This window comes from Nelumbo nucifera, chromosome 5, assembly GCF_055504915.1.
Source record: "Nelumbo nucifera cultivar China Antique chromosome 5, China Antique-T2T, whole genome shotgun sequence".
Taxonomy (NCBI): Eukaryota; Viridiplantae; Streptophyta; class Magnoliopsida; order Proteales; family Nelumbonaceae; genus Nelumbo; species Nelumbo nucifera.
In genome coordinates, this window is record NC_142653.1 from 84,035,210 (window position 1) to 84,056,126 (window position 20,917).

Consider the following 20,917-nt stretch of genomic DNA (forward strand, 5'->3'; position numbering starts at 1 on the left):
ACCCGGGAAAACTTTGGCTGTCCATCTTCAAACAGCCTCTGCTGTCCACGGGCTCTCTCCACGCGACACGTTAATCCATACCATAAGCCATGCCTTTCGCACTGTTACTGTTGACGGAATCATATGGACTAACGTGTCACGTAGAGAGAGTCCCGTGGATAAAACAGACTGTTGAACGTAGAAAGCAACATGCAAAATTATTTCCCAAAATACTTGAAGTTTCGTTTGTCGTTTTTCCAATGTCCATATCAACGCTCATCAACCGCGCGTTGGGGTAGAACTTTGTATTGGTTCCAAAGATCTAGAGCTTTTATTTTGGTGCCACGGTGCATCATACGTGTCACCGGCTGGCTACGGTTCGAGTCCGTGGCGGACGACGAGCTGAATACCTTGCCTGAGACTGGGAGATTCTCCAACCGAGAATCGTAGAAACAAGAAAATCTTAAGGGACCGGACCCTAATTAACTTACGAACTAACGAAGAAGAAAGGAAGAATTCGCCATGAAGATCCTCCCCGTTCTTTGCCTTGAAGACAACTACTCGTACATGTAAGTTCTTCGCAGTTTGGACCAACTAGTTAGGGTTTTACGACGATCATGCATTTCTTATCGTCGCCTCTTGTATTGCAGAATCATCGACGAGACATCTAAAGAAGCTGCGGTTGTCGATCCCGTGGAGCCAGAGAAGATCCTTCGGGTGGCTGCCGAGAATGGCGTTGATCTCAAGCTCGTTCTCACCACTCATCATCACTGGTAGCCTACTGTTTTGGTTTGGTCACTGATATGTTGATTCTTGCTGAAACTGTAGATTTTGAAGTCTATGGGTTCTGCGTGGTTGATGTTTCGAATCATTTGTTCACGTTCGATTCATAATTCATAGTTTGTAGGTTGGCTAGTGAATCCAAACACCAAGATTCATAATTCATTCAGTTGATGCCATCGATTAACTAGGTTTAGGGTGCCAATTTACTAAGTTTACAAGGAATATTTGCTGCTATCATGAGAAAGAATGCTTCAAGAATTGAAGTGAAAAGAATGGTTGGACATAACAAGGTCCAAAGTAGTGAGAAACGACTTGAAACTGTAATAGTGTATCTTCCATTAATTGTCAAAAAAAGGATATTCACATGAGAGGGTTACTCGCTGAATTAGAAATGTCTTGTATTAACGGTTGTATGTAGCAGAGTGTTGGGCAGTCAAAAACAAAATATAGTGTGGCAGAAATGTGTATGAGTAGTGAGCAAATGGGTAGGTTCTACCAGGAACCAAACGGAAGTGACCTCGAACCAGCCAACCCTAAGGGTTCAGTTCCAAATCTTGGAACCAACCCCCACCCAGGCCAGTTTCAGGGTCCAGGGGTTTACCCTATCCAAACCGACCCAGATAACCAGTGTTGGAACCAAACTGGCCTTGAAAAAAATCCCAAAATACTTTGAGGATGTGAAGATTTGAACTCACGCAATCATGGTTGCAAAGACTATGGTGATCATGGGTTAAAAAATCCCAAAACACTTGACCATTGAGTCACTTAAGCAATTTGATAAATTTTCTTCAGTTTAATGTTTGAATGTGTATAATAAGTAATGTAAAAGGTAATATTACAAGATTTAAATTATAATAATAAGTTTTGAACTATATATTAATATACTATGATAATCTACAGATTAAATTACTTAATTTAATTGATAAAGGTAGGTTCCACCTTCCAGGTTTTGCCTTGGAACTGAACTGAACTAATCCGTGATTACGCTTATGTGTATGCTGAGATGAATGAGTGAAAAACTAGAAAAGATAGTATCAGAAATAAAGTTGTTCAAAGGAACCAATAGGTGATAAAATGAGAGAAAGTAGATTAAGATGGTTTTGATCACATGCATAGAAGACCATCAACCGCACCCGTAGGAATGAGTTGTTGTAAGTTGAAGTAGCTAGAAGGGCTAGGGGTAGACCAAAAAGGACATGGCTAGAAGTAGTAAGAAACGATTTGAGTGCCAATAATTTTACAATGGATATAGCATTAAACAGAACAGAATGGCAAAACAGGATTCATGTAGCCGACCCATATAGTTGGGAGTTGGGACAAGGCTTAGATGATGATGATGATGATGATTCTCAAAAGTAAGATGTATACTCAACGTGTACTTTTCTAGTAAATTGTTCTTGTCCTTGACATGCATACCTTTTTTTTTAATCCAGTTTTTCAGTTTGACATTGATTTGTTTTCTTAATGAGTCTTTTCTTCACTAGCAATTTGAGTTTAGATTTTCTTTTTTTTTTCAGTAATTCAATCTGCAGACGTATGATTCATGATAATTGTGGATGATATAGGTTTGTTTTTTGTGTCTCTAGCATTTTGTTTTGTGATATGTTTTGAACACTTAAAAGCTGTTATTTTTGTTAAAACCATAACAAGGTTATGCATTAGCTTGGGTATGTGTTGGTTAGTTCTACAAAAATGAAATTCTGAGATACTGTTATTCATGGATGGTCTTTGTGATTTTAAAAAACTAGAGATGTCCATCCTTTTACTTTTATTTCAGATTTAAAATGCATTTTCCTTACAGTTAGCTTGTATTAGCTTGGGTATGTGTTGGTTAGTTCTACAAAAATGAAATTCTGAGATACTGTTATTCATGGATGATCTTTGTGATTTTAAAAAACTAGAGATGTCCATCCTTTTACTTTTATTTCAGATTTAAAATGCATTTTCCTTACAGTTAGCTTGTATCTTTTAAATAGGGACCATGCTGGTGGCAACAATGAGATAAAGAAGCTGGTTCCTGGAATTAAAGTTTATGGTGGTTTGGTAGATAATGTGAAGGGATGCACAGATAAATTGCAACATGGTGATAAGCTGAAACTGGGGAGGGATATTGATATATTATCGCTTCACACCCCTTGGTATGCTTTACATCCTTTGTTCCAAATAACTATATCCTGCTGAATTTGTTCTGCTTCAGCTGTGCTCTCAGGCAATATTTTGAAAGGATTTCTGATTAGAAAAAAATTAAGATAATGTGCTGATAGAATCAACTTCTTCTCTCCTTAATCAAATATGGGTAGTGGGTGAGGCATGTGTATAAGAGACTTAAGATGAATCCCAAATAAATTTTCCAATAACCTAAGGTGAACCCCAAACAAGAGGTAGAATCTAATATTGCAATATGACACCGAGTTTCACATTCAAGGACTTTAATGTAATATCAGACTCATTGAGGGTCTTTTTTGTAATTCTAGATAATTGTAATATTAATATATATAAAGAGAGTCTTCTCTTCTAATTTTTCTCACCATATTCATGACAAAATGGTATCAGTTCAACAAGAATGTTTTCATGATGATGAAGAAAGCGTTGATGATGGTGTGGTGCCTTCAGATTTTCTATTTAACTTCATATCTATTTATTTATTTAGTAGTCAGACCCGTAAAATGCATGAGTTTTGTTAAGAGAAATTGAAGTATCCCTATGACATTCTCAATTGAGCCAAGTCAGTCAAAGTCCAACTCAAACATTATTATTTGGGTTATGTCTAGCCGGTCTAGCTACAATTCAAGTCTCAGCCTAATGGGGGTGGCCAAATTTTGTATTAATTTTTATGATTTTTAAATGGATTCTAAATTAGCAAAAATTAAACTTAAAATGAATACAATTTTATTATTTTTAATTAATATATAGAGTCTATAAGGGGACTGGTCGAACTTCTGTATAAGGATTCTTCTTTTGGTGGGTGCCCTGGGTCTTTCTTTCTTGAGCTGTTGGGACTTGGATTATTTCTCATATTTGCAATGTTTTTTCTTTTGAGTTCTATTTTATTTTATTATTATTTTTTATTGGAAACAGTAACTTTCATTAAGGATATCAAATAAACATCTTACACTGTCAACCACTCAGACAAAGAGTGTTGACCCCAAACAACATCAAGAGTCACAATACAGCCCCAAAAAAAAATTTCCCTGAATGTCCCCTGCTTTGCCAAGCTATCTGCCCCAGAGTTGGTTGATCTCCTTACCCATTTGAATATTACTCCACCTTCCCTTGCCAAGTAGATTATTCCCTTGTTTGCTATCTAAAATTCCATACACCCAACTTCTTTGTTTGCAGCCACCCTATTAACAATTTAGAGTCCCCTTCCACTTCCAAGTTCTGAAATCCCCATTGCTTGGCAAACCTCAGGCCTTGTAGGAGAGCCAAAATTTCAGCTCTCAAAGAGTCTTCCACTCCTATGGGACCAGAGTATAGTGCCACCATTCTGCCCTCCCCATCCCCGACGATGGAGCTTCCATCAAAGTTTAATTTTACCCTTTGTTGTGCTGTAGGTGTCCAAGAAGGCTAAAGAACAAGCTGTTTGGATGAAGAGTTTGCCATTACTGACCAACCCCTTTGTATATCATCCACTGAAAAGTCTTTAAATCAATGTTTTAAAACACAGAGGCATGATGCGAGGCGTTCCACTACCTAGAGGCGTGAGGCGTAGTTCAGAACGCAAGAGGCGTAAGCCTCCCGAACACAAGGTGGAGTAAGTCTCCTTAAGAGGAGGGGGGTTAGGAGGAGGAAGGGGGGATCTCATTTTTTCTTTATTTTTAATAAAAATATTTTATATTAAGAAGAACAAAGATGCATAACATTAGTGGAAAGAGGGGGTCTTTTTGCCCCCCAGCTGAAGGGGCAGGGGGCAAACCACTTTCTTTCCCCTTATCTTTTCTTCCCTTCCCTTCCCTTCCCTTTCCTTTTCTTTTCTTTTCTCTTTTTTTCTTCTCTTTCTTTTTCTTTCTCTTCCCTTCCTTTCCTTTCCTTTCCTTTCCTTTTTTTTTCTTTTTTCTTTTATTCTTTTTTTTTTCTTTTTATATAAGATGTGCATGAGGCACATGAGGCGTATACCTCTAGCATGCCTCATGAAAAAAGTGCATGAGGCATATGCCTCAGAGGTGTCAGCGCCTTTGGCATACGCCTTAGGGTGTTTTGGGAGCGCCTCCAGGCATATGCTTCCTACGCCTTTTAAAACACTGCTTTAAATAAGTCACTTACTTTCAGCCAATGTATGACTTTAATGGCTACACAGTCAATGATTTGTTCTATTGATCTTTGTGCCCCTTGGAATATTATGCTATTCCTTTCTTCTCTTAAAGACCAAAGAATGACTTCTCTTGTTGCCCTCCACATCACTCTTCCCCTTTTCTTTGGTAGTAGGGAGAAACTTGGGTTGAAAAGACTTGTCATGTCCGGGAGAGGGGTCCACCTGTAGCCAAATAAGGAAGAAAACCAACTCCACACACAAGAAGCAAAGGGACAAGAAAGTAAAAGATGTGTTATTGTCTCACCATTTCCCAAACAAAGGCAACAAACACGAGGGGAGAGGCAGTGATTCAGCCTCCTTTTTTGTAAATTATCTAGAGTATTAATTTTCTGGAGCACCACCTCCTAGAAAAAGGCTCTTATTTTTGGGGGTACAGGATTACACCAGACTTCCTTTGTAGGAAAGGAGCCTCCTGGGTGCGAGGATTGAAGGAGGGCGGAGAAGAAAGAGGCATAGGTAAAGGAGCCAGAAGGGTACTCTAACTAGATCCTAATGTCCTGACAAGAGAGGTCCAGTAATGCAGTATTACGAAGGGAGATAAGATCATCTACTAAGTCCATTTCAGATTCCTTTAACGCTCTCCTTAATCCTAGATCCCAAGAGTTTTCATTAACAAGCACTGAAGAAATCACTCTCCCTTTGTTGAGGGACAAAGAATAGATAGGTGGAAATCTGTCTTTGAGAGGAGTGTCCCGAAGCCAGACATCCTCCCAGAAACGTACTTTGTTACCCATACATGCATCATACCTGACCAGCGGAAGGAAAATTGGTAGCAAACTATGAATTTCTTTCCAAGGAGAAGCCTTTTTTGCCTTAGGATTGAGACCAGCGTTCCATCTGTTGTCTGCAATGCCATGAGCACTTGCAATTACATTATGTCATAACTTCTCTTTCTCTAAAGGAAACCTCCACAGCCATTTACCCAACAGTGCCATGCTCCTAAGTTCTATTTTATTCATAAAAGAGACTTTTGGCTATCAGTCATTGTCTTTGTATGACATCAATACTATGAAGAGACATGCGTGCCTTTGTATTGATTTCAAACTTTGTATGAATGATAGCAGTAGTGTCTTTGTATGACATCAATACTATGACGAGTAGCAAGTCTTTTCATGGGGGAGTTCTTTTCATTGATTACATTATTAGCTGTTCAGCTGCTAGAGCACAAATCCCTTGGCTATCAAGTTTTATACCACATAGAATGGATTCTAGCTCTATAATATGAACTGAATGATGCACTGCACAATCTTGTGTAACCCACTAGTGCTATCAGTCATTATCTTTGTATGACATCAATACTATGGTTGAGCAACTAAAATGGACTTCTTAATAAGGCATCAGCCAAACAACTTCTAACAGTGTAGGTTCACATTAAGAAGCCCACTTGCACTCCAAAAAAGTTGCTGTCTAGTCATCCCTTTCTTTTCCAAAGTGTCCACCATTGTATCGGTAGCTTGATGCACACAATGAGAGCGCTTGATAATGTTTGTTATTGAAGCTTTTCCCTCATGATTGTTTTTTTTTTTTTTGATAAATGAGTGAAATTTTATTAAACCAGCAAATCAATTTGGAAGATTGGAAGGTAAAGGCTATAGTAGGTTCTCTAGAGTGTTCCGTGTCTGGTTGACCTTTAACCTACTTGGGTCTTCCTTTAGGAGCTAACCCAAAAGAAAGTTGGTTCTGGTATCCAATTATGGAAAAGTTTGAAAAGAGGCTAGCTGCTTAGAAAAAGGTTACATTTCGATAGCGGGTAGAGTGACCTTGATTAGGGCGACACTTGCTAGTCTTCCGGTTTATTTTCTTTCTATATTCAAGATACCCTCAAGGGAAGCCAAGAAACTAGAAAAGATGATGAGGGATTTCTTGTGGGAGCTAGGGGAAGAGAAGAAGGATAATTTGATTAGGAGGGAGATAGTCAGTAGGAGTAAGGAAGAAGGGGGATTAGGACTGGGAAATCTAGTTCTTAAGAATGAAGCTCTACTAGGGAAGTGGCTTTGGAGATGGCCGTTAGAGAGAGAGAGAGAGGTTGTGGCACAAGGTGGTGGATAGTATTCATGGCTGTTTGCAGAACGGTTGGGATGCCAGGGTATCTCGACGGGTGAATCTTGCAACACCCTGGAAAGCCATTCACAGAATTCTACCCCATTTTCTCAATCTGGTAAGGTATGATGTTAATTCTGGACACAATGTTCTTTTTTGGGAAGTCATTTGGGTGGGCAGCCAACCTCTTAAAGACCTTTTTCCCTCTCTTTACTCTCTTTCCCTTTATAAGGAAGAGCCGGTTTCCAGTTTTATTTCCTTTAGATTCTTCTGTGGCCCTAAACTGGGATTTTGGTTTCCGTAGAGGGTTATGTGATGATGAAAGTGCTTGTGTTTCAGATTTATTGTCTTCACTTGAGTCTATTTGTTTAGATCCCCTCAAACCTAACACAAGAATTTGGACCCCTAACCCGAAAGGTTTTTTCACTTGCTCCTCTTTCTTCAAGTCCCTTTGTTCCACTTCTACACCTTAGAATTTCCCAGTTAAAGAATTTTGGACTAGGCCCATTCCCCCAAGATTGTTGTTTTTTGTTGGGAAGTTTATTATGGTAAGATTAACACCTTTGAAAACCTACAAAAGAGAAGACCAAATTGGTGCTTATCCCCGAATTGGTGTGTTCTTTGTAAATCTCAGAATGAGGACTGTCACCATTTACTGATCTCTTGCTCCTTTGCTACAACTTTATGGAATTGGATTCTTACGTTGTTTGAGTGTAGGTGGAACCTGCCATCTGATACTAGCTTGTTGTTTAGTCCATCTGTTTTTGAATGGCACACAAAGAGAGGGAGAATTATGTGAAGTGCATAAGAGCGGCTTTGTTGTGGATAGTTTGGGAAAAAAGGGACCCCAAAATCTTTTGTGAAAAAGAAAGGAGCTTCTTAGAAGTTAAAGAATGTATTCCGACAAGGGCAATTCAGTGGCTGAAAATGTTAAAGATCTTTGATGCATACTCTTTTGATGACTTATGGAGAAGCCAGTTAATAGTGGCTAATACTTCTACCAGGAAGGACAGACATGGGGTTGAATGGATGTTACCAGGGGAGGAGTTTATCAAGCTGAACTTTGATGGAAGTAGTAGAGGAAATCTAGGACCTTCGGGCATAGGAGGAGTACTGAAAAACAAAGATAGTAACAATTATATCTTTCTACTCAGGTCCTGCGGGTGTGGGAGACCCTCTAAGGGCCGAATTACTTGTTGCTAAGGAATCCAGCTTGCAAATCAGCTAGGCATAGAGTATCTGATTATTGAAGGGAATTCCCAAGTGATAATGGGTTGGCTGAAGGATCCGGACATTGTGATTTGGGGTTTTAGAGATCTTCTCAAAAGGTTAAATGGTTAACAAGGAATATGACAATCAGAGTTCAATGAGTAGGCAGATCAGCAAACTCATTGGCTGATTCACTTGCAAAACAAGGGGTTCTCTGGGATACTTTATTTTGGGCTTCAATGTAATTTCTTTTGTACTTATAATTTTGTAAGTAGCTTTAAAGGAAAGGTCGCATGTCGTGCCTTTCCTCGAGTTGCATGTAACTCTTAATTTTCCCTGATGATTGTTGTGAACTACCATAACCAGGCTATTGTTTCTTAGCCATCCCAGTACTACCTTGAAAGTTTGAAGTCACCTTCCATGATATAAAATTTATAGCTTCTTTTTCTCTTGTATTTCTTGTGAAGTTAGGAGCAACTATAGGTGCATATCAGGCCATGCTAGGTTGGTTGAGATCAATCATAGCCCCACTCTAGGTGTTGAACACCCAACCCAACCGTTTTTTTTTATTTTTTATGAATGAATGGTATTTTATTAAATAGAGATAGAAATAGTACAAGCATGAAGCACCCTAAGAGGAGGCACGAGGTGTTACCTCCCCTTAAAGGTGGTTCCAAACCCAACTCTTTTTAGGTTGTAGTTACAAATTAGCCAAAAATAGAGAATCCCTTGAAGCCCCTTGTTTAGCTAAAGAATCTGCCAAAGCATTTGCCGATCTACTAAACCACTGAAAGCTAACTAACATGGTTCCCATAAGCCATTTGACTTTTTTGATTATGTCCCTATATCCCCAAACAACAGTTTTTGGGTTCAACATCCATCCCACTATCACTTTAGGGTCTTCTTCAACTATCAAATTATTCACTCCAAGTTGGTTGGAAATCTGTAGTCCTTATACCACAACTAATATCTCAGCCCTTGTAGAGTCTCCATAATCCACTGGACCTGAGAATAAGGACAGAATGTTGCCATCCTTATTCCTTAAGATCCCTCCTATACTCGAAGGTCCTGGATTGCCTTGACTGTTCCTATCAAAGTTCAACTTTACAACTCCTTCCGGAGGGGGTAACCAACTTGCTTGTGTTCTATTTTTCTTGGATGATGTGGAGGCCACTGCTGCCCAACTCCTTGAAGGTCATCACTAGGGCAATCCGCAAAGAGATCAGTAGTTTTTAGCCAAAGGGTTGCCCTTGTTTGTATACAATCCTTTATTTCAGCAATGCTTCTCTCCTTCTCCTGGAAAATTCTGGCATTTCTTTCCTCCCAAATGGTCCATGAGAGGGTTGCCCTAATACATTTCCACATTACTTTCCCTCTCTTTGTTGGCCAACCAAAAAAAGACGGATCAAAAAGCATATTTACTTCAGGAGGCAGGTTCCACCTGTACCCATACAACATAAAAACCCAATTCCAATTATTTACTGTAAAAGAGCAAGAAATTAGTAGGTGATAACAATCCTCATTCTACACTTTACATAAAATGCACCAATTGGGGGACAAGCATGAATAAGATCTCTTTTTTTTGTACATTATCCACAATATTAATTTTACCATAATACACTTCCCAACAAACACCAGCAATTTTAGGTGGAATTGGCCTTGACTAGACTTCTTTAATTGGGAACAACAAAGGGGAAGGAGTAGAGCAAAGGGACTTAAAGAAGGAAGAACAAAAGAAGGAGCCACTCGAGGTCAAAGACCAAATTCTTCTATCTGATTTAGGAGGGTCCAAACAAACAGAATCAAGTAAAAGTAAGAGCTCAGCGGCAGAAATCGATTCCTCATCCCTCAACCCTCTACGGAACCCAAAATCCCAATTAAGAGACAATGGGAGAATGGGGGGAGAAAGAAACCTCGAAATAGGCTCCTTTTTATAGAGGGAAATAAAAAAGAGGGATAGAGGTCTTTTAATGGTTGGTTGCCCACCCAAACATCTTCCCAAAAAAGCATAGAATTACCATTGCAAACATCATACCTTACGAACTTGAGAAATTTTGGGAGGATGCCAAAAATCGCCTTACAAGGTGTAGTGAGTGTGGCCCGTTGAGATACCCCAGCATCCCAACCAGATTCAGAACAACCATGGATACTAGCCACCACCTCATGCCACAATCTCTCTTTCCAGAGGCCACCTCCATAACCACTTGCCTAAAAGATCTTCATTCTTATTTACTAGGTTCCCTAACCCTAAGCCCCCTTATTCCCTGCTTCGACTCACCACCTCCCATTTAATCAAATGATCATTTTTCTCTACACCTGGTTCCCATAAAAAATCCCTCATCAACTTTTCTATCTTCTTGGCTTTGCTAACAGGTTTCCTAAAAACAAATAAAAAGTAGATGGTAAGTTTGCGAGTGTGGCCCTAATCAAAGTTATTCTACCCCCCAGAGAGATATAGTTCTTTTTCCAGGTCACTAGCCTTTTTTTTCAAACTTCTCTACCACTGGGATCCAAAACCTACTTTCCTTTGGGTTTGCACCTAGGGGAAGTCCTAGATAGGTCAAGGGCCAAGCAAAAATAGGGCATTCTAAGCAGGCAACAATAGACTCCAACTCCCTTCCCTCCACATTTAGCCCCACCACACAGCTCTTCTCAAGATTTATTTTCAAGTTTGAGACATTCTCAAAGAGGGTTATTAGATTTCTCAGATTCCTTGCCATCAATAAATCACATCCCTTACAAAAGATTATGATATCATCTACAAACTGAAGGTGGGTAACCGAAACTTGATTTCTTCCTAATCTCCATCCTCTTATCAATCCAACCCTGTCTACTATTGACAAAAGTCTACTAAAAACATCAACAACCAATGTGAAAAGGAAAGGGGACAATGGATCACCTTGTCTCAAGCCCCTACATGCAGGGAAAAAATCCTTTACTACTCCATTTACTAAAACTAAGTAATGGCAAGACGTCAGACAACCACCTATCCACTTGCACCATCTATCCCCAAAACCACACTTTCTGAGCACCTCTAGCAGAAAACTCCAGTCTACTAAATCATAGGCCTTTTCAAGATCCAATTTGCAAACAAAACCTTGCCTACCTAATTAGTCAAGACCCCCAACCCAACCGTTAACCTGAATTAGTCAACTGTAACCCAACTCAATCTAGAATTCCTCAACCCTAACCCAACCCAAAGCTGGCATCTAGTTGGGTTCTTCTTAAGGTGAGGATTAGCTCATTAGAGTTAATTTTAACATTAACATTATTGATGGGAACAAAGCTACGGTGATTCAGGATAACATCCTGTTACGAGCCTTGGGGCTTATTTGGCCCGTTATAACAGCCCACTCTTCTTTCTATAGGGATGAATCATTATAATTACTTTTTGATGGTTACAATCGCCAAGAACAAGAATGGCCCTATATCTATGTAATTTCTTTCTAATAATGGATCATCGGATATTCTATTGTCTTCCTCATTTCGAAGCCTTCTTTTGAGTAGGTTTCAACCCTCTCTGGCACTGCAGCTCGAGAGATCGTGTCCTTTCTCTGTTCAAGAGAAAGTCACATAACAAATGGTATCAGACGTAGTTCAGTCCAAGGGAAAGGATGAATAGATTCAGCGCCTAAACATGATGGAGAAATGGCAAGAGAAAATCCTTGCCCTTCTTGACAAAATTTTAGAGCGAACTACTTGTTTCCGTTGGAAGAACACAGTCGACGAACCTCTATTCCTGAAGGAGCATTGAAGGTAGCAGAGGATTCAAGCCTTGTACCAAATCCAGCAACCTGTGTTGGTGAAACAATGGTCGCGGTCCAGAACAATGGTGTGAAAACCATCGTACCCCCTGTCAAGATCCATCAAATTCCCAACCCTAATCCTTCCATGGACCTGTCTATGGCTATCACTATAGCCCAACCCCTAATCTCCTTCTCCGTCTCTAAAGACAAAAAGAAGCCCATTCAAATAAACCTTGTCAACTTATCCCAAGCACCACTTCAACTCTCTTCATCTCGCCTCTTTCTCTCTCTCTCTCTCTCAACTCAATCTACCCTCACATTGGGAACCCATCCACCCGGCCCTCTCCTTTGGTCTTGGCACCTACATCGTCAGTGGGGCCCAACCATCCCCTGCTTTTAGTATAAGACGCCATGCCACCTTTGGGCATAACCGAAAACTATCAAAATCAATCTACAAAAACCCTTACCCTTCTAAGAAAATCCTACACTTTCTTGTTGTCACTTCCATTGCCATTCCAACCATTGTAGCAAGCTTAGCAATGGACTCAACGGTAACGACAACCATAACCCAAGCCATTGTTTGGCTTCAACAGTGAGGTGACAAAAGGACAACCGGTGGTGGGAAACCCACCTCCCTCTCTGACGCCAGGAAATCATCATACCACCGAAGCTCTACTAACCTTTTTCATTCCCTAGTCTCCAAGCTTGTCTTCTGTGAAATTGCTAGTACTTCTGATGTTGCCATTGTAACAAGGCACACCAAACCCTGATCCTAAGTTGGGGCTCAAATATCACTCTCCATCAAGCCCTAATGCCAGACCAGGTCCCATCTTTAACCGTATTCTCTTTGCCTCTTCTCCCTGAAACCCCAATGTTATCCCAAGCCAATTTATCCCATCCCCAGTCCAGCACTTAAACTCAAACCATGAGCCCTTCCCATTTTTCCATCTGCTTTGGTTTGCATCCATAGACCCACTAATGTTTTGGGCAACTCGGCTCTACAGGTAATGGAAACCCTTAGTTGTTTCCTCTATGTTTTCATACAAAAATCCATTGCATCAGCTAGGTCCCAGTCATGCATGGCTTCTATAGTTGGGGCATTCAAGCAATCATTTGATATTTCGGTAACCATTTTGGCCAATAAGCCACCCAAACCAGTCAATGATGTAAAGGTTGAAGTTCAGGAAGACAGAGAAGCTATTGCTGATGTTGTTCTTCTTGATACAGAACCTCTGTCAAATGAGATTCCAATCCACAAGCTTACGGCAATGAGATATTGCAAAAAATACACCTATGCCATTCAACAGGATGCTGCTCAAGTTATCTCTGTCAAGGCTCCGTTTGATATCACTCTGCTGCAAAAAATGGGAGGTTCAGCAAGAGAGCAAACTCTTGTTGAAGACTCTAATCCTAAGGGAGACAAGAAGCTAGGGCTCAAACGCAATGTAGGTGGTTCCTGTCAAGATCACGTTCTGCCCATGAAAATTTGGAGATAGCCACAACCAAACCTGTTGTTTTGCTTCCAGAGAAGCTGTCAAAGGTAAATATGATGTGCAGGAGTTGATAAATACTACCCCACCAGTTGTTGACAATGGTTGATTTGTGGCTATTAGGTGAAATGCTTGCTGGGAGCTTGACAACATGGAATTTGAGTCTTTGTGGGACCCATTATCTAGCTCAGACAGATGAGGTGTCAGGATTCTCGTTGAAGATAAAACCAGGTGGCAGCATTCCAAGAGCCAACATGGGTACATAGGATGATTACATCCTTCAGAATGAATTTAAGGTCCTTGTTGATCAGATCAATGACCTCCATGATCTCCTAAGGATCTGAGGACAACCGCTTATGGTGACAGGAAGGAAAAACCCCTAATTCATGTTTATATAAAAAATTTAGGCATTATTGTGGACTTGAACAGCAATTCAAGACAAATGTCAAGTTGTATTGCCATGCGTGCTAGTAGCAAGTTCATCAGTGTGAGTTTAAATAAAAAAGTTACAATATATGATGAGAATACCAAGAAAAAGACAGAAGAGTTATACTCTGAAGATGGTCACAAAGAAAGCATTAATACTGTTGATCGAAATTTTGATTGCAAAGAAGTTCTAATTGTGTATGCAAGGATTTGGAGGATGACCAAGGTAAGCTTGGAACGGTGGAGAAAATGTTGCCATGTTTTGGCACATGGGGAGTAGATGATATGATGATTAGATGCCTTTGGCTGAATGACCATTTTGCCACTGTTTCTCATGGTAAAGCTATTAGTTTACACTCATCAATGTTCCAAATAGCGACCCCATTCCTTTCACAGGGCACTTGAAGAGTGTGTCGCCATCAGCTAATCTCAAAGGCATTCAAAAGGTTATCTTGATTAGCAACAATGTGGTAATATAATTGGATGGATTCAGGGCATTGAACACAGTGGTATATTGGTGAAGAAAAGCAATGCTCAAATCAATCGTTGTGGTGCTGTTGTAGAAGAAATTATTTCATCAGGATTTGATAGCAAGATAAGAAGAATTCCTCCTCTTAGCGGTCAACATAGGGATGCAGAATTCATTGATGTTGGAAGTCAACCGAGGAACCTAATCCTTGCCTGTCCTCTTGAACTTGTGTGGGTTTCAATTGGTTCAGGAATTGCCATGCTTCATGAATTAAAAATAGTGTCAACCAACAACCCTTGTTTGGTTGTGACGGTAGCTACAGTTGTAGGTGGGCTAGATGGCAAATTGCTGGTATGTTCCATCACTGTTGCTTTGGCGTTTGCATTAGGGGATGCAAGTAGAGAAACTGTTGATGGGGAGCGTCTCTTTCAAGAGGTGAAGCACGACAACATTCTATACCACACTACCCGCACATATTGCCTGGTTGGGTCTGCTAACAATTCCATGATTGCTAGTAACATCACACTCCATTAGTTACAGTGAAGACAAGAATGATGACCATTGGAAAAGTCCTAGATGGGAATGACTCTGCTATGGCTTCACAACTTCTTCCACACAATATATTTGGGCATCTCAGAAGTCGATGCTACTTGGAAGAGGGGGAATGTGTTAATCTGCAAGTTCCTCAAGTGGACCTCGAGGACGAGGCCATTTTCAAGGATGGGGGAGTGTTATGAGCCTTGGGGCTTATTGGGCCTGTTACAACAGCCCACTCTTCTTTCGACCCAGCCCATGAGCATCCAAGTTCGCAACCCATGGATGATATCCATTCCAGTGACAACGTGGAAATCATTGCCAATCTTTCTATAAGGATGATTATTATAATTAATTTTTTATTGTTACAACCGCCAAGAACAAGAATGGCCCTATATCTATTTAATTTCTTTCTGATAATAGATCATTGGATATTCTATCGTCTTCCTCATTTCAAAGCCTTCTTTTGAGTAGGTTTCAAACCTCTTTGAGCAGTGCTCCGGCACTACAGCTCGAAGGATCGTGTCCTTTCTCTGTTCAAGAGAATGTCACATAACACATCCTTATTTCACACCAAAAATTCTAATTGTTGGTGTTTAGGTTCATATTTTTTAATCCCAACTCTAACCCAACATGACTTCTCCAGGGTTGGGTTCAGGCTAACCTAGCCCAAGTTGCACTAGGAGTAACTAAATCTTTAACTTATGATCTCTTTTTTTTTTTTTGAGAAGGTAAAGTAAGAATTTTATTGATGAGAGAAGCTACAATACAACAGCAACCTAGTGAGAAAACACCAGGAGAACTACCACATTACAAAGCCCAAATGGAGTGGGATTCAAGGAGCTGAAAGACATTCTGATTTTTAAATTCTGAAATTACAGATAACCAAGAAGCAAGTCTATTGACAGCCGTCTTAAGCAGATCTTCAGGAGCTCTAGCTTTGTTACAGAAGACATGACTGTTCCTTTCAGACCAGACAGTGACCAGGACAGCTGCGGGGATTGTTTTCCAGACCAGCTTCCCTTTCTTGCTCAGACCAGGAAGCTTCCAACTGCACAGAACCTCCTTTACAGATTGAGGCATAACCCAGCTGATGCCTGCTGATTTATGAAATGCTCCCATAGTTTAGCAGACAGAGGGCAATGAATGCAAAGGTGATCACCAGTTTCAAGAACCAATCCACAAATACCACAGTTCAAGTCGGGTCTGAATCCCACGCCTACTCAGATTAGATCTAGACAAACATTTATCTAGAGCCAGAACCCAAACCAGAAAACTTGCCTTAGAAGGACTGGTAGAGACCCAGATCTGCTTGCTAGGGAAACCCACATTAGCACCTTGACTTAGCTTCTCTGCCATAGATTTAACTGAGAAAACCCCATCACCACTCCATTTCCACTTCCATTTGTCATCCACCTCAACAGAAACATGCTGATTCTGCAATAGCTGTAATAGCTTTAGCAGCTGCTCCAACTCCCAGTCATGGAGGTTCCTTCTAAAGAGGGGACACCAAACAGCATACCCCTCCTCCCACTCAAAAGAGTCAAATACTGATGCATCAGGGGAGGAAGCACAATGACAGAGATTAGGGAAGACCTCAGCCAAGGGGGAGTCTAAGCACCAGGGATCCTTCCAGAGTTTCAGCCTCTTTCCATCTCCCACCTTATATTCCAAACCTTCTGAAAAAGAGGGGAAGTTTCTCATGATACCTTTCCACAAGGAACAACCCCACATCTGAAGAGGGTCCAAAGATCTCCAGTTACCCCAATCCACACCATATTTAGCAGCAATCAGAGACCTCCACCATGCATCCCTTTCAGAACCAAACCTCCAAATCCACTTACTTAAGAGGGCAGAATAAAAAATCTTTAGTTTTCTCACTCCCAGCCCACCTTCTTTAACAGGCAAACAGACCTGATCCCAATGAATTCTCTTCTCATCTTCCCACCCCCTCCACAAGAAGTTCCTTTGGAGGGATTCTAACTTTTTAGAAACCTTGGAGGGGATGGGAAAGAGTGAGAGAAAATAGACTGGGGGGTTGGAGAGGGTACTCTTTAAAAGGGTCACTCTATCCCCTGCAGATAGGTATTTGGCCTTCCAGGAAGCCAACTTCTCCATTCTCTCAATCACAGGATCTCAGACAGAAGAGGAGGTGCATTTAGCCCCCAGAGGAAAAAGGTTTTCCTGGGAGATGATTTACCTGACAGGCCAATATCTCATCTAACTCCAAATTCTCCACATGGCCAATGGGAAAGATCACACTCTTACAAAGGTTAACTTTGAGCCCAGTCACAACCTTGAACCAGCAAAGAATGCCCAACATAGATTCAAGCTGCTCAGCCAAGGAATCAAAAAAGCATAAAGTATCATCTGTAAATTGGAGAAGATGAACCTTCTCCCCTCCTGGAGCGATCTCAAAGCCATCCCACATACCTCCTTCCACAGCCAACTTACTGAACTGAGTAAAGACCTCCATAAGGCAGAACATGTTAATATAGGATGCACCATGTATTCTAATTTGTACATTTTGTTTTTTTTTTTTTGTTTTTTTTGTGAGGTTGATTCTCTGTTGTGAAATATTGGTCTGAATTTTTTATTTCTTATGGCATGCTTTCATCAGCCATACTAAAGGTCATATAAGTTATTACTTGACGGGCAAAGAGGAAGAGGATCCAGCTGTCTTTACTGGAGATACATTGGTCAGTAGAATGCAGACCTTTTTTGTTTCTTTTCACAATTAGGTTGTAGTGAAATTTAATGTATTAGCCATACATGTGATGAACATGCTAGGGACTTGGACCATCATTTGACGGCCACCATTTTGGTGAATTTTTATTTTAAACGTAACCCAATAGTTAATAAGAACCTTCCATGCATCTGGTTCTCGGTTGAGAACTGGTTTTATTTTTTATTTTCATGCACTCCCATTTTAATTATGGTGATTTTTATCTATATTTGTAGTTCGTTGCTGGTTGTGGGAAATTTTTTGAAGGCACAGCTGAGCAAATGTATCAATCATTATGTGTGATATTGGGATCATTGCCAAAGCCAACTCGAGTTTACTGTGGCCACGAGGTAAATCATTTTTTTTTTTTTAATTCAGGGATTATCATTTAAAACTTTGACATTATCAAACACTTGAGTTATCATGTGTTTTCATTAAGATAGAAAATTCATGGTCCAGAATCCAGATACAAAAGATCTGGTTGTGGGTGATCTTTTGGAATTCAGATTAGCTGAACGCTTTAGCTGTTCAGCAGGCTGTGGAACCAATGACAGTGCTCCACACCATGGATAAAATGCATGGGCCCCACACTGAGAGGTTGAATGATTGTGGCCTCATGTATTTTATGACTGATGTGGAGTGTTATTATTGGTTCCACAGCCTGCTGAACTGCTAAAGCGTTCAGCTAATCTTATTTCGATTTTTTGAAGGCACAGCATTAGAAAATGTATAAATCATCAATTTATTATGTTTATATTGGGATCATTGCCAAAGCCAACTCAAGTTTACTTTGACCGTGATGTAAAAACAATCTATTTACTCAAGGGTCATCCTTTAAAATTTTGACAAATCAAACACTTTTTTGTTCTCCACTTCTTATTTTTAATAAAGTATCATATTTTTTAATCATTAATGAGGTCAAAAAGTTTTATTGTGATAGAAAGAAGTACGAGCATAAAGGAACCATCCATGTAGGGGTTCCCCCTTGATTAAAGCATGTAGGCACATGGCTGGCACTCGAAGGATTGAGGTCCACCATTTAGTTGTACTACTGTTGCCTCTGGAGATCTATTAAGTAAACACGGTTCTAATTTTTCAATTATTTATTCTTCAGCACTTGCATTTAGATAATGAAATGTATAGTCTATTGGGGCTCCCAAAAAAATAAAAAAGAAAGGGGGGTTTTATAGTTTAGTCCACCCATAAACTTAGTACAGTTGGAACAGTAACAGGTGGGAGAATGAATCAAAACTCAAGGGGGGTAGTGATTCTCAATCAGATGGTTGAGAATCATCTTATGTTGCTGCTTTTTTGCATTTGGAATTCTTTAGGACGGATCACCCAATGGTTGGAAACAGCCTCTCTGTATGTACAGGGGTAAGGATTCATACATCTGGCCCTCCCCAGACCCCACATCGGCGGGAGCCTCATGCACTGGGACCATCCAGTGGTTCTCCTGAGACTCTGCCTATGAGATGCATTTTGTGAGCTCTTACTTGAGGAACCTTCTATTAGACCTTGGGCTCAAATTTAAAATGCTCCCCTGTTGATAATAACTCATTCTGGTTTGTATTGCATGGTGAGATTTCTTCTCTTTTTTTCAAAAAAAAAAAAAAAAGATTTCTTCCCCTTTCCCCTTTGAACCCAAAAAAAACTTTTAAGTTGGGCTGTTCTTCCTCCCATTGTACACTTGGAAAATTCTCAAAATGTTCAATAATCCAAAAAGAAAAAGCATTGAAAGTCAAATAATGAACCAAATGTATCAATCAGATCTCAACAGAGAAATTAAGAGGGATAAAAACAAGTTAGGACTAGAAATAAAAAATAAAAAATCACACATCACCTTCTTCAAAAGAAATGGGACTGGAAACTCTAGCCATGATGAATGACCTCTTCAGCAAAACAGATTATTCTGAAACATGTAGCAGGAAAGGAAAATAAAATATAAGAAATTCTGTGGAATGCGAGTATTTAATAATTCAACAAATATTCTATATAGTATTAGTAGTTTCTAGTTAATCTAATTATAGTATTGCTTTTAGTGTACTTAGGAAAACTTCAATTATTTGTTTTTTTTTAATGTTTTGTTTTAGCCTTTTAAAACCTTAGTTGGAATAGTTCTACTTTTCTCCATATAACATGTCACTTTCTATTTCTGCAGTATACAGTGAAAAATCTGCAGTTTGCATTAACGATTGAACCAGATAATGCAAGAATAACACAGAAATTATCATGGGCACAGCATCAACGACAGGGAAACCTCCCTACTATTCCCTCAACCATTGAAGATGAGTTGGAGATTAATCCATTCATGCGGGTTGATCTACCACAACTGCAGGTATTACTCTTGTCCTCCTCCTCCACCACTACCTCTCTCTCTCTCTCATGTGAATTTAATGGTCAAATTCTTTTCATTATTCCTTTCTCTTCCAACCATCCAGTAATTGACTTTCTTATATTTATTCACCAGTCGGATGTTCCTGCCACTGGCTTATGGGTTCTTTCAACTTGCGCAAACTTAATTTGATGCTAATGGAACATTTGCTTTCTTACCCACAGGAAAAAGTTGGTTGTCTCTCACCGGTTGAAGCCCTCCGGGAAGTAAGGCGTCGCAAAGATAATTGGAGAAGCTGATTAAGGACTTAGATATTGTGTCATTTTACTGTATTTTATATGCATAGAGTAGCGCCTGTACGTGTGTTTGTGCATGTGTAAGAGACCAGATTATGCTTTTTGCTTTTGTTTTTTTAGGGAACAGTTCAGTGTAGTACCCTGACCTTTGGGTGGGTAGTGTCATACCCGAACTTCAATTTAGCATCCGCCATTAGTAGTCTGTCACATGATGTCACATGTGATTTATAATATTCTGAAATTCCAAAATTACCCTTTTAAAAGACATTATTCATTGTTTTCTTCCTTCAAACTGAAACTAAATCAGAGCAACAATGAATGATAACCAAATGATCAAATGCTCTTCCACAAGTTAGCCAGAAAACAGACGAGAAACCAAAAACGACTTCCTCCCTCCAACACTGATGAAAATAATTCTACGTACCAAAAACGACTTCCTTCCAGCTATTATATTCTTTTTTTTTTTTTCTGAGCACATAATTCTACGTACACTCAAATGTTCAAATCTGCGAACTTGCGAAGTGTGTTATATAATTTACTTCCCAGTTTCGCAAAAAGGTTTATATATACAAA

At 39.8% G+C, this 20,917-nt stretch overlaps 1 protein-coding gene across 1 annotated transcript; it reads left to right on the forward strand.

Annotated features, from left to right (window-relative positions):
• The first annotated feature begins 337 nt into the window (after positions 1-337).
• Positions 338-20,611, forward strand: GLY2 (Metallo-hydrolase/oxidoreductase superfamily protein). Its single transcript, XM_010280643.3, has 7 exons — positions 338-548; positions 630-752; positions 2,739-2,900; positions 17,609-17,687; positions 17,950-18,063; positions 19,875-20,051; positions 20,273-20,611. The coding sequence occupies exons 1-7, from the start codon at positions 502-504 to the stop codon at positions 20,345-20,347; spliced, it is 777 nt and encodes a 258-aa protein (XP_010278945.1). The 5' UTR covers positions 338-501; the 3' UTR covers positions 20,348-20,611.
• Positions 20,612-20,917: the final 306 nt, after the last annotated feature.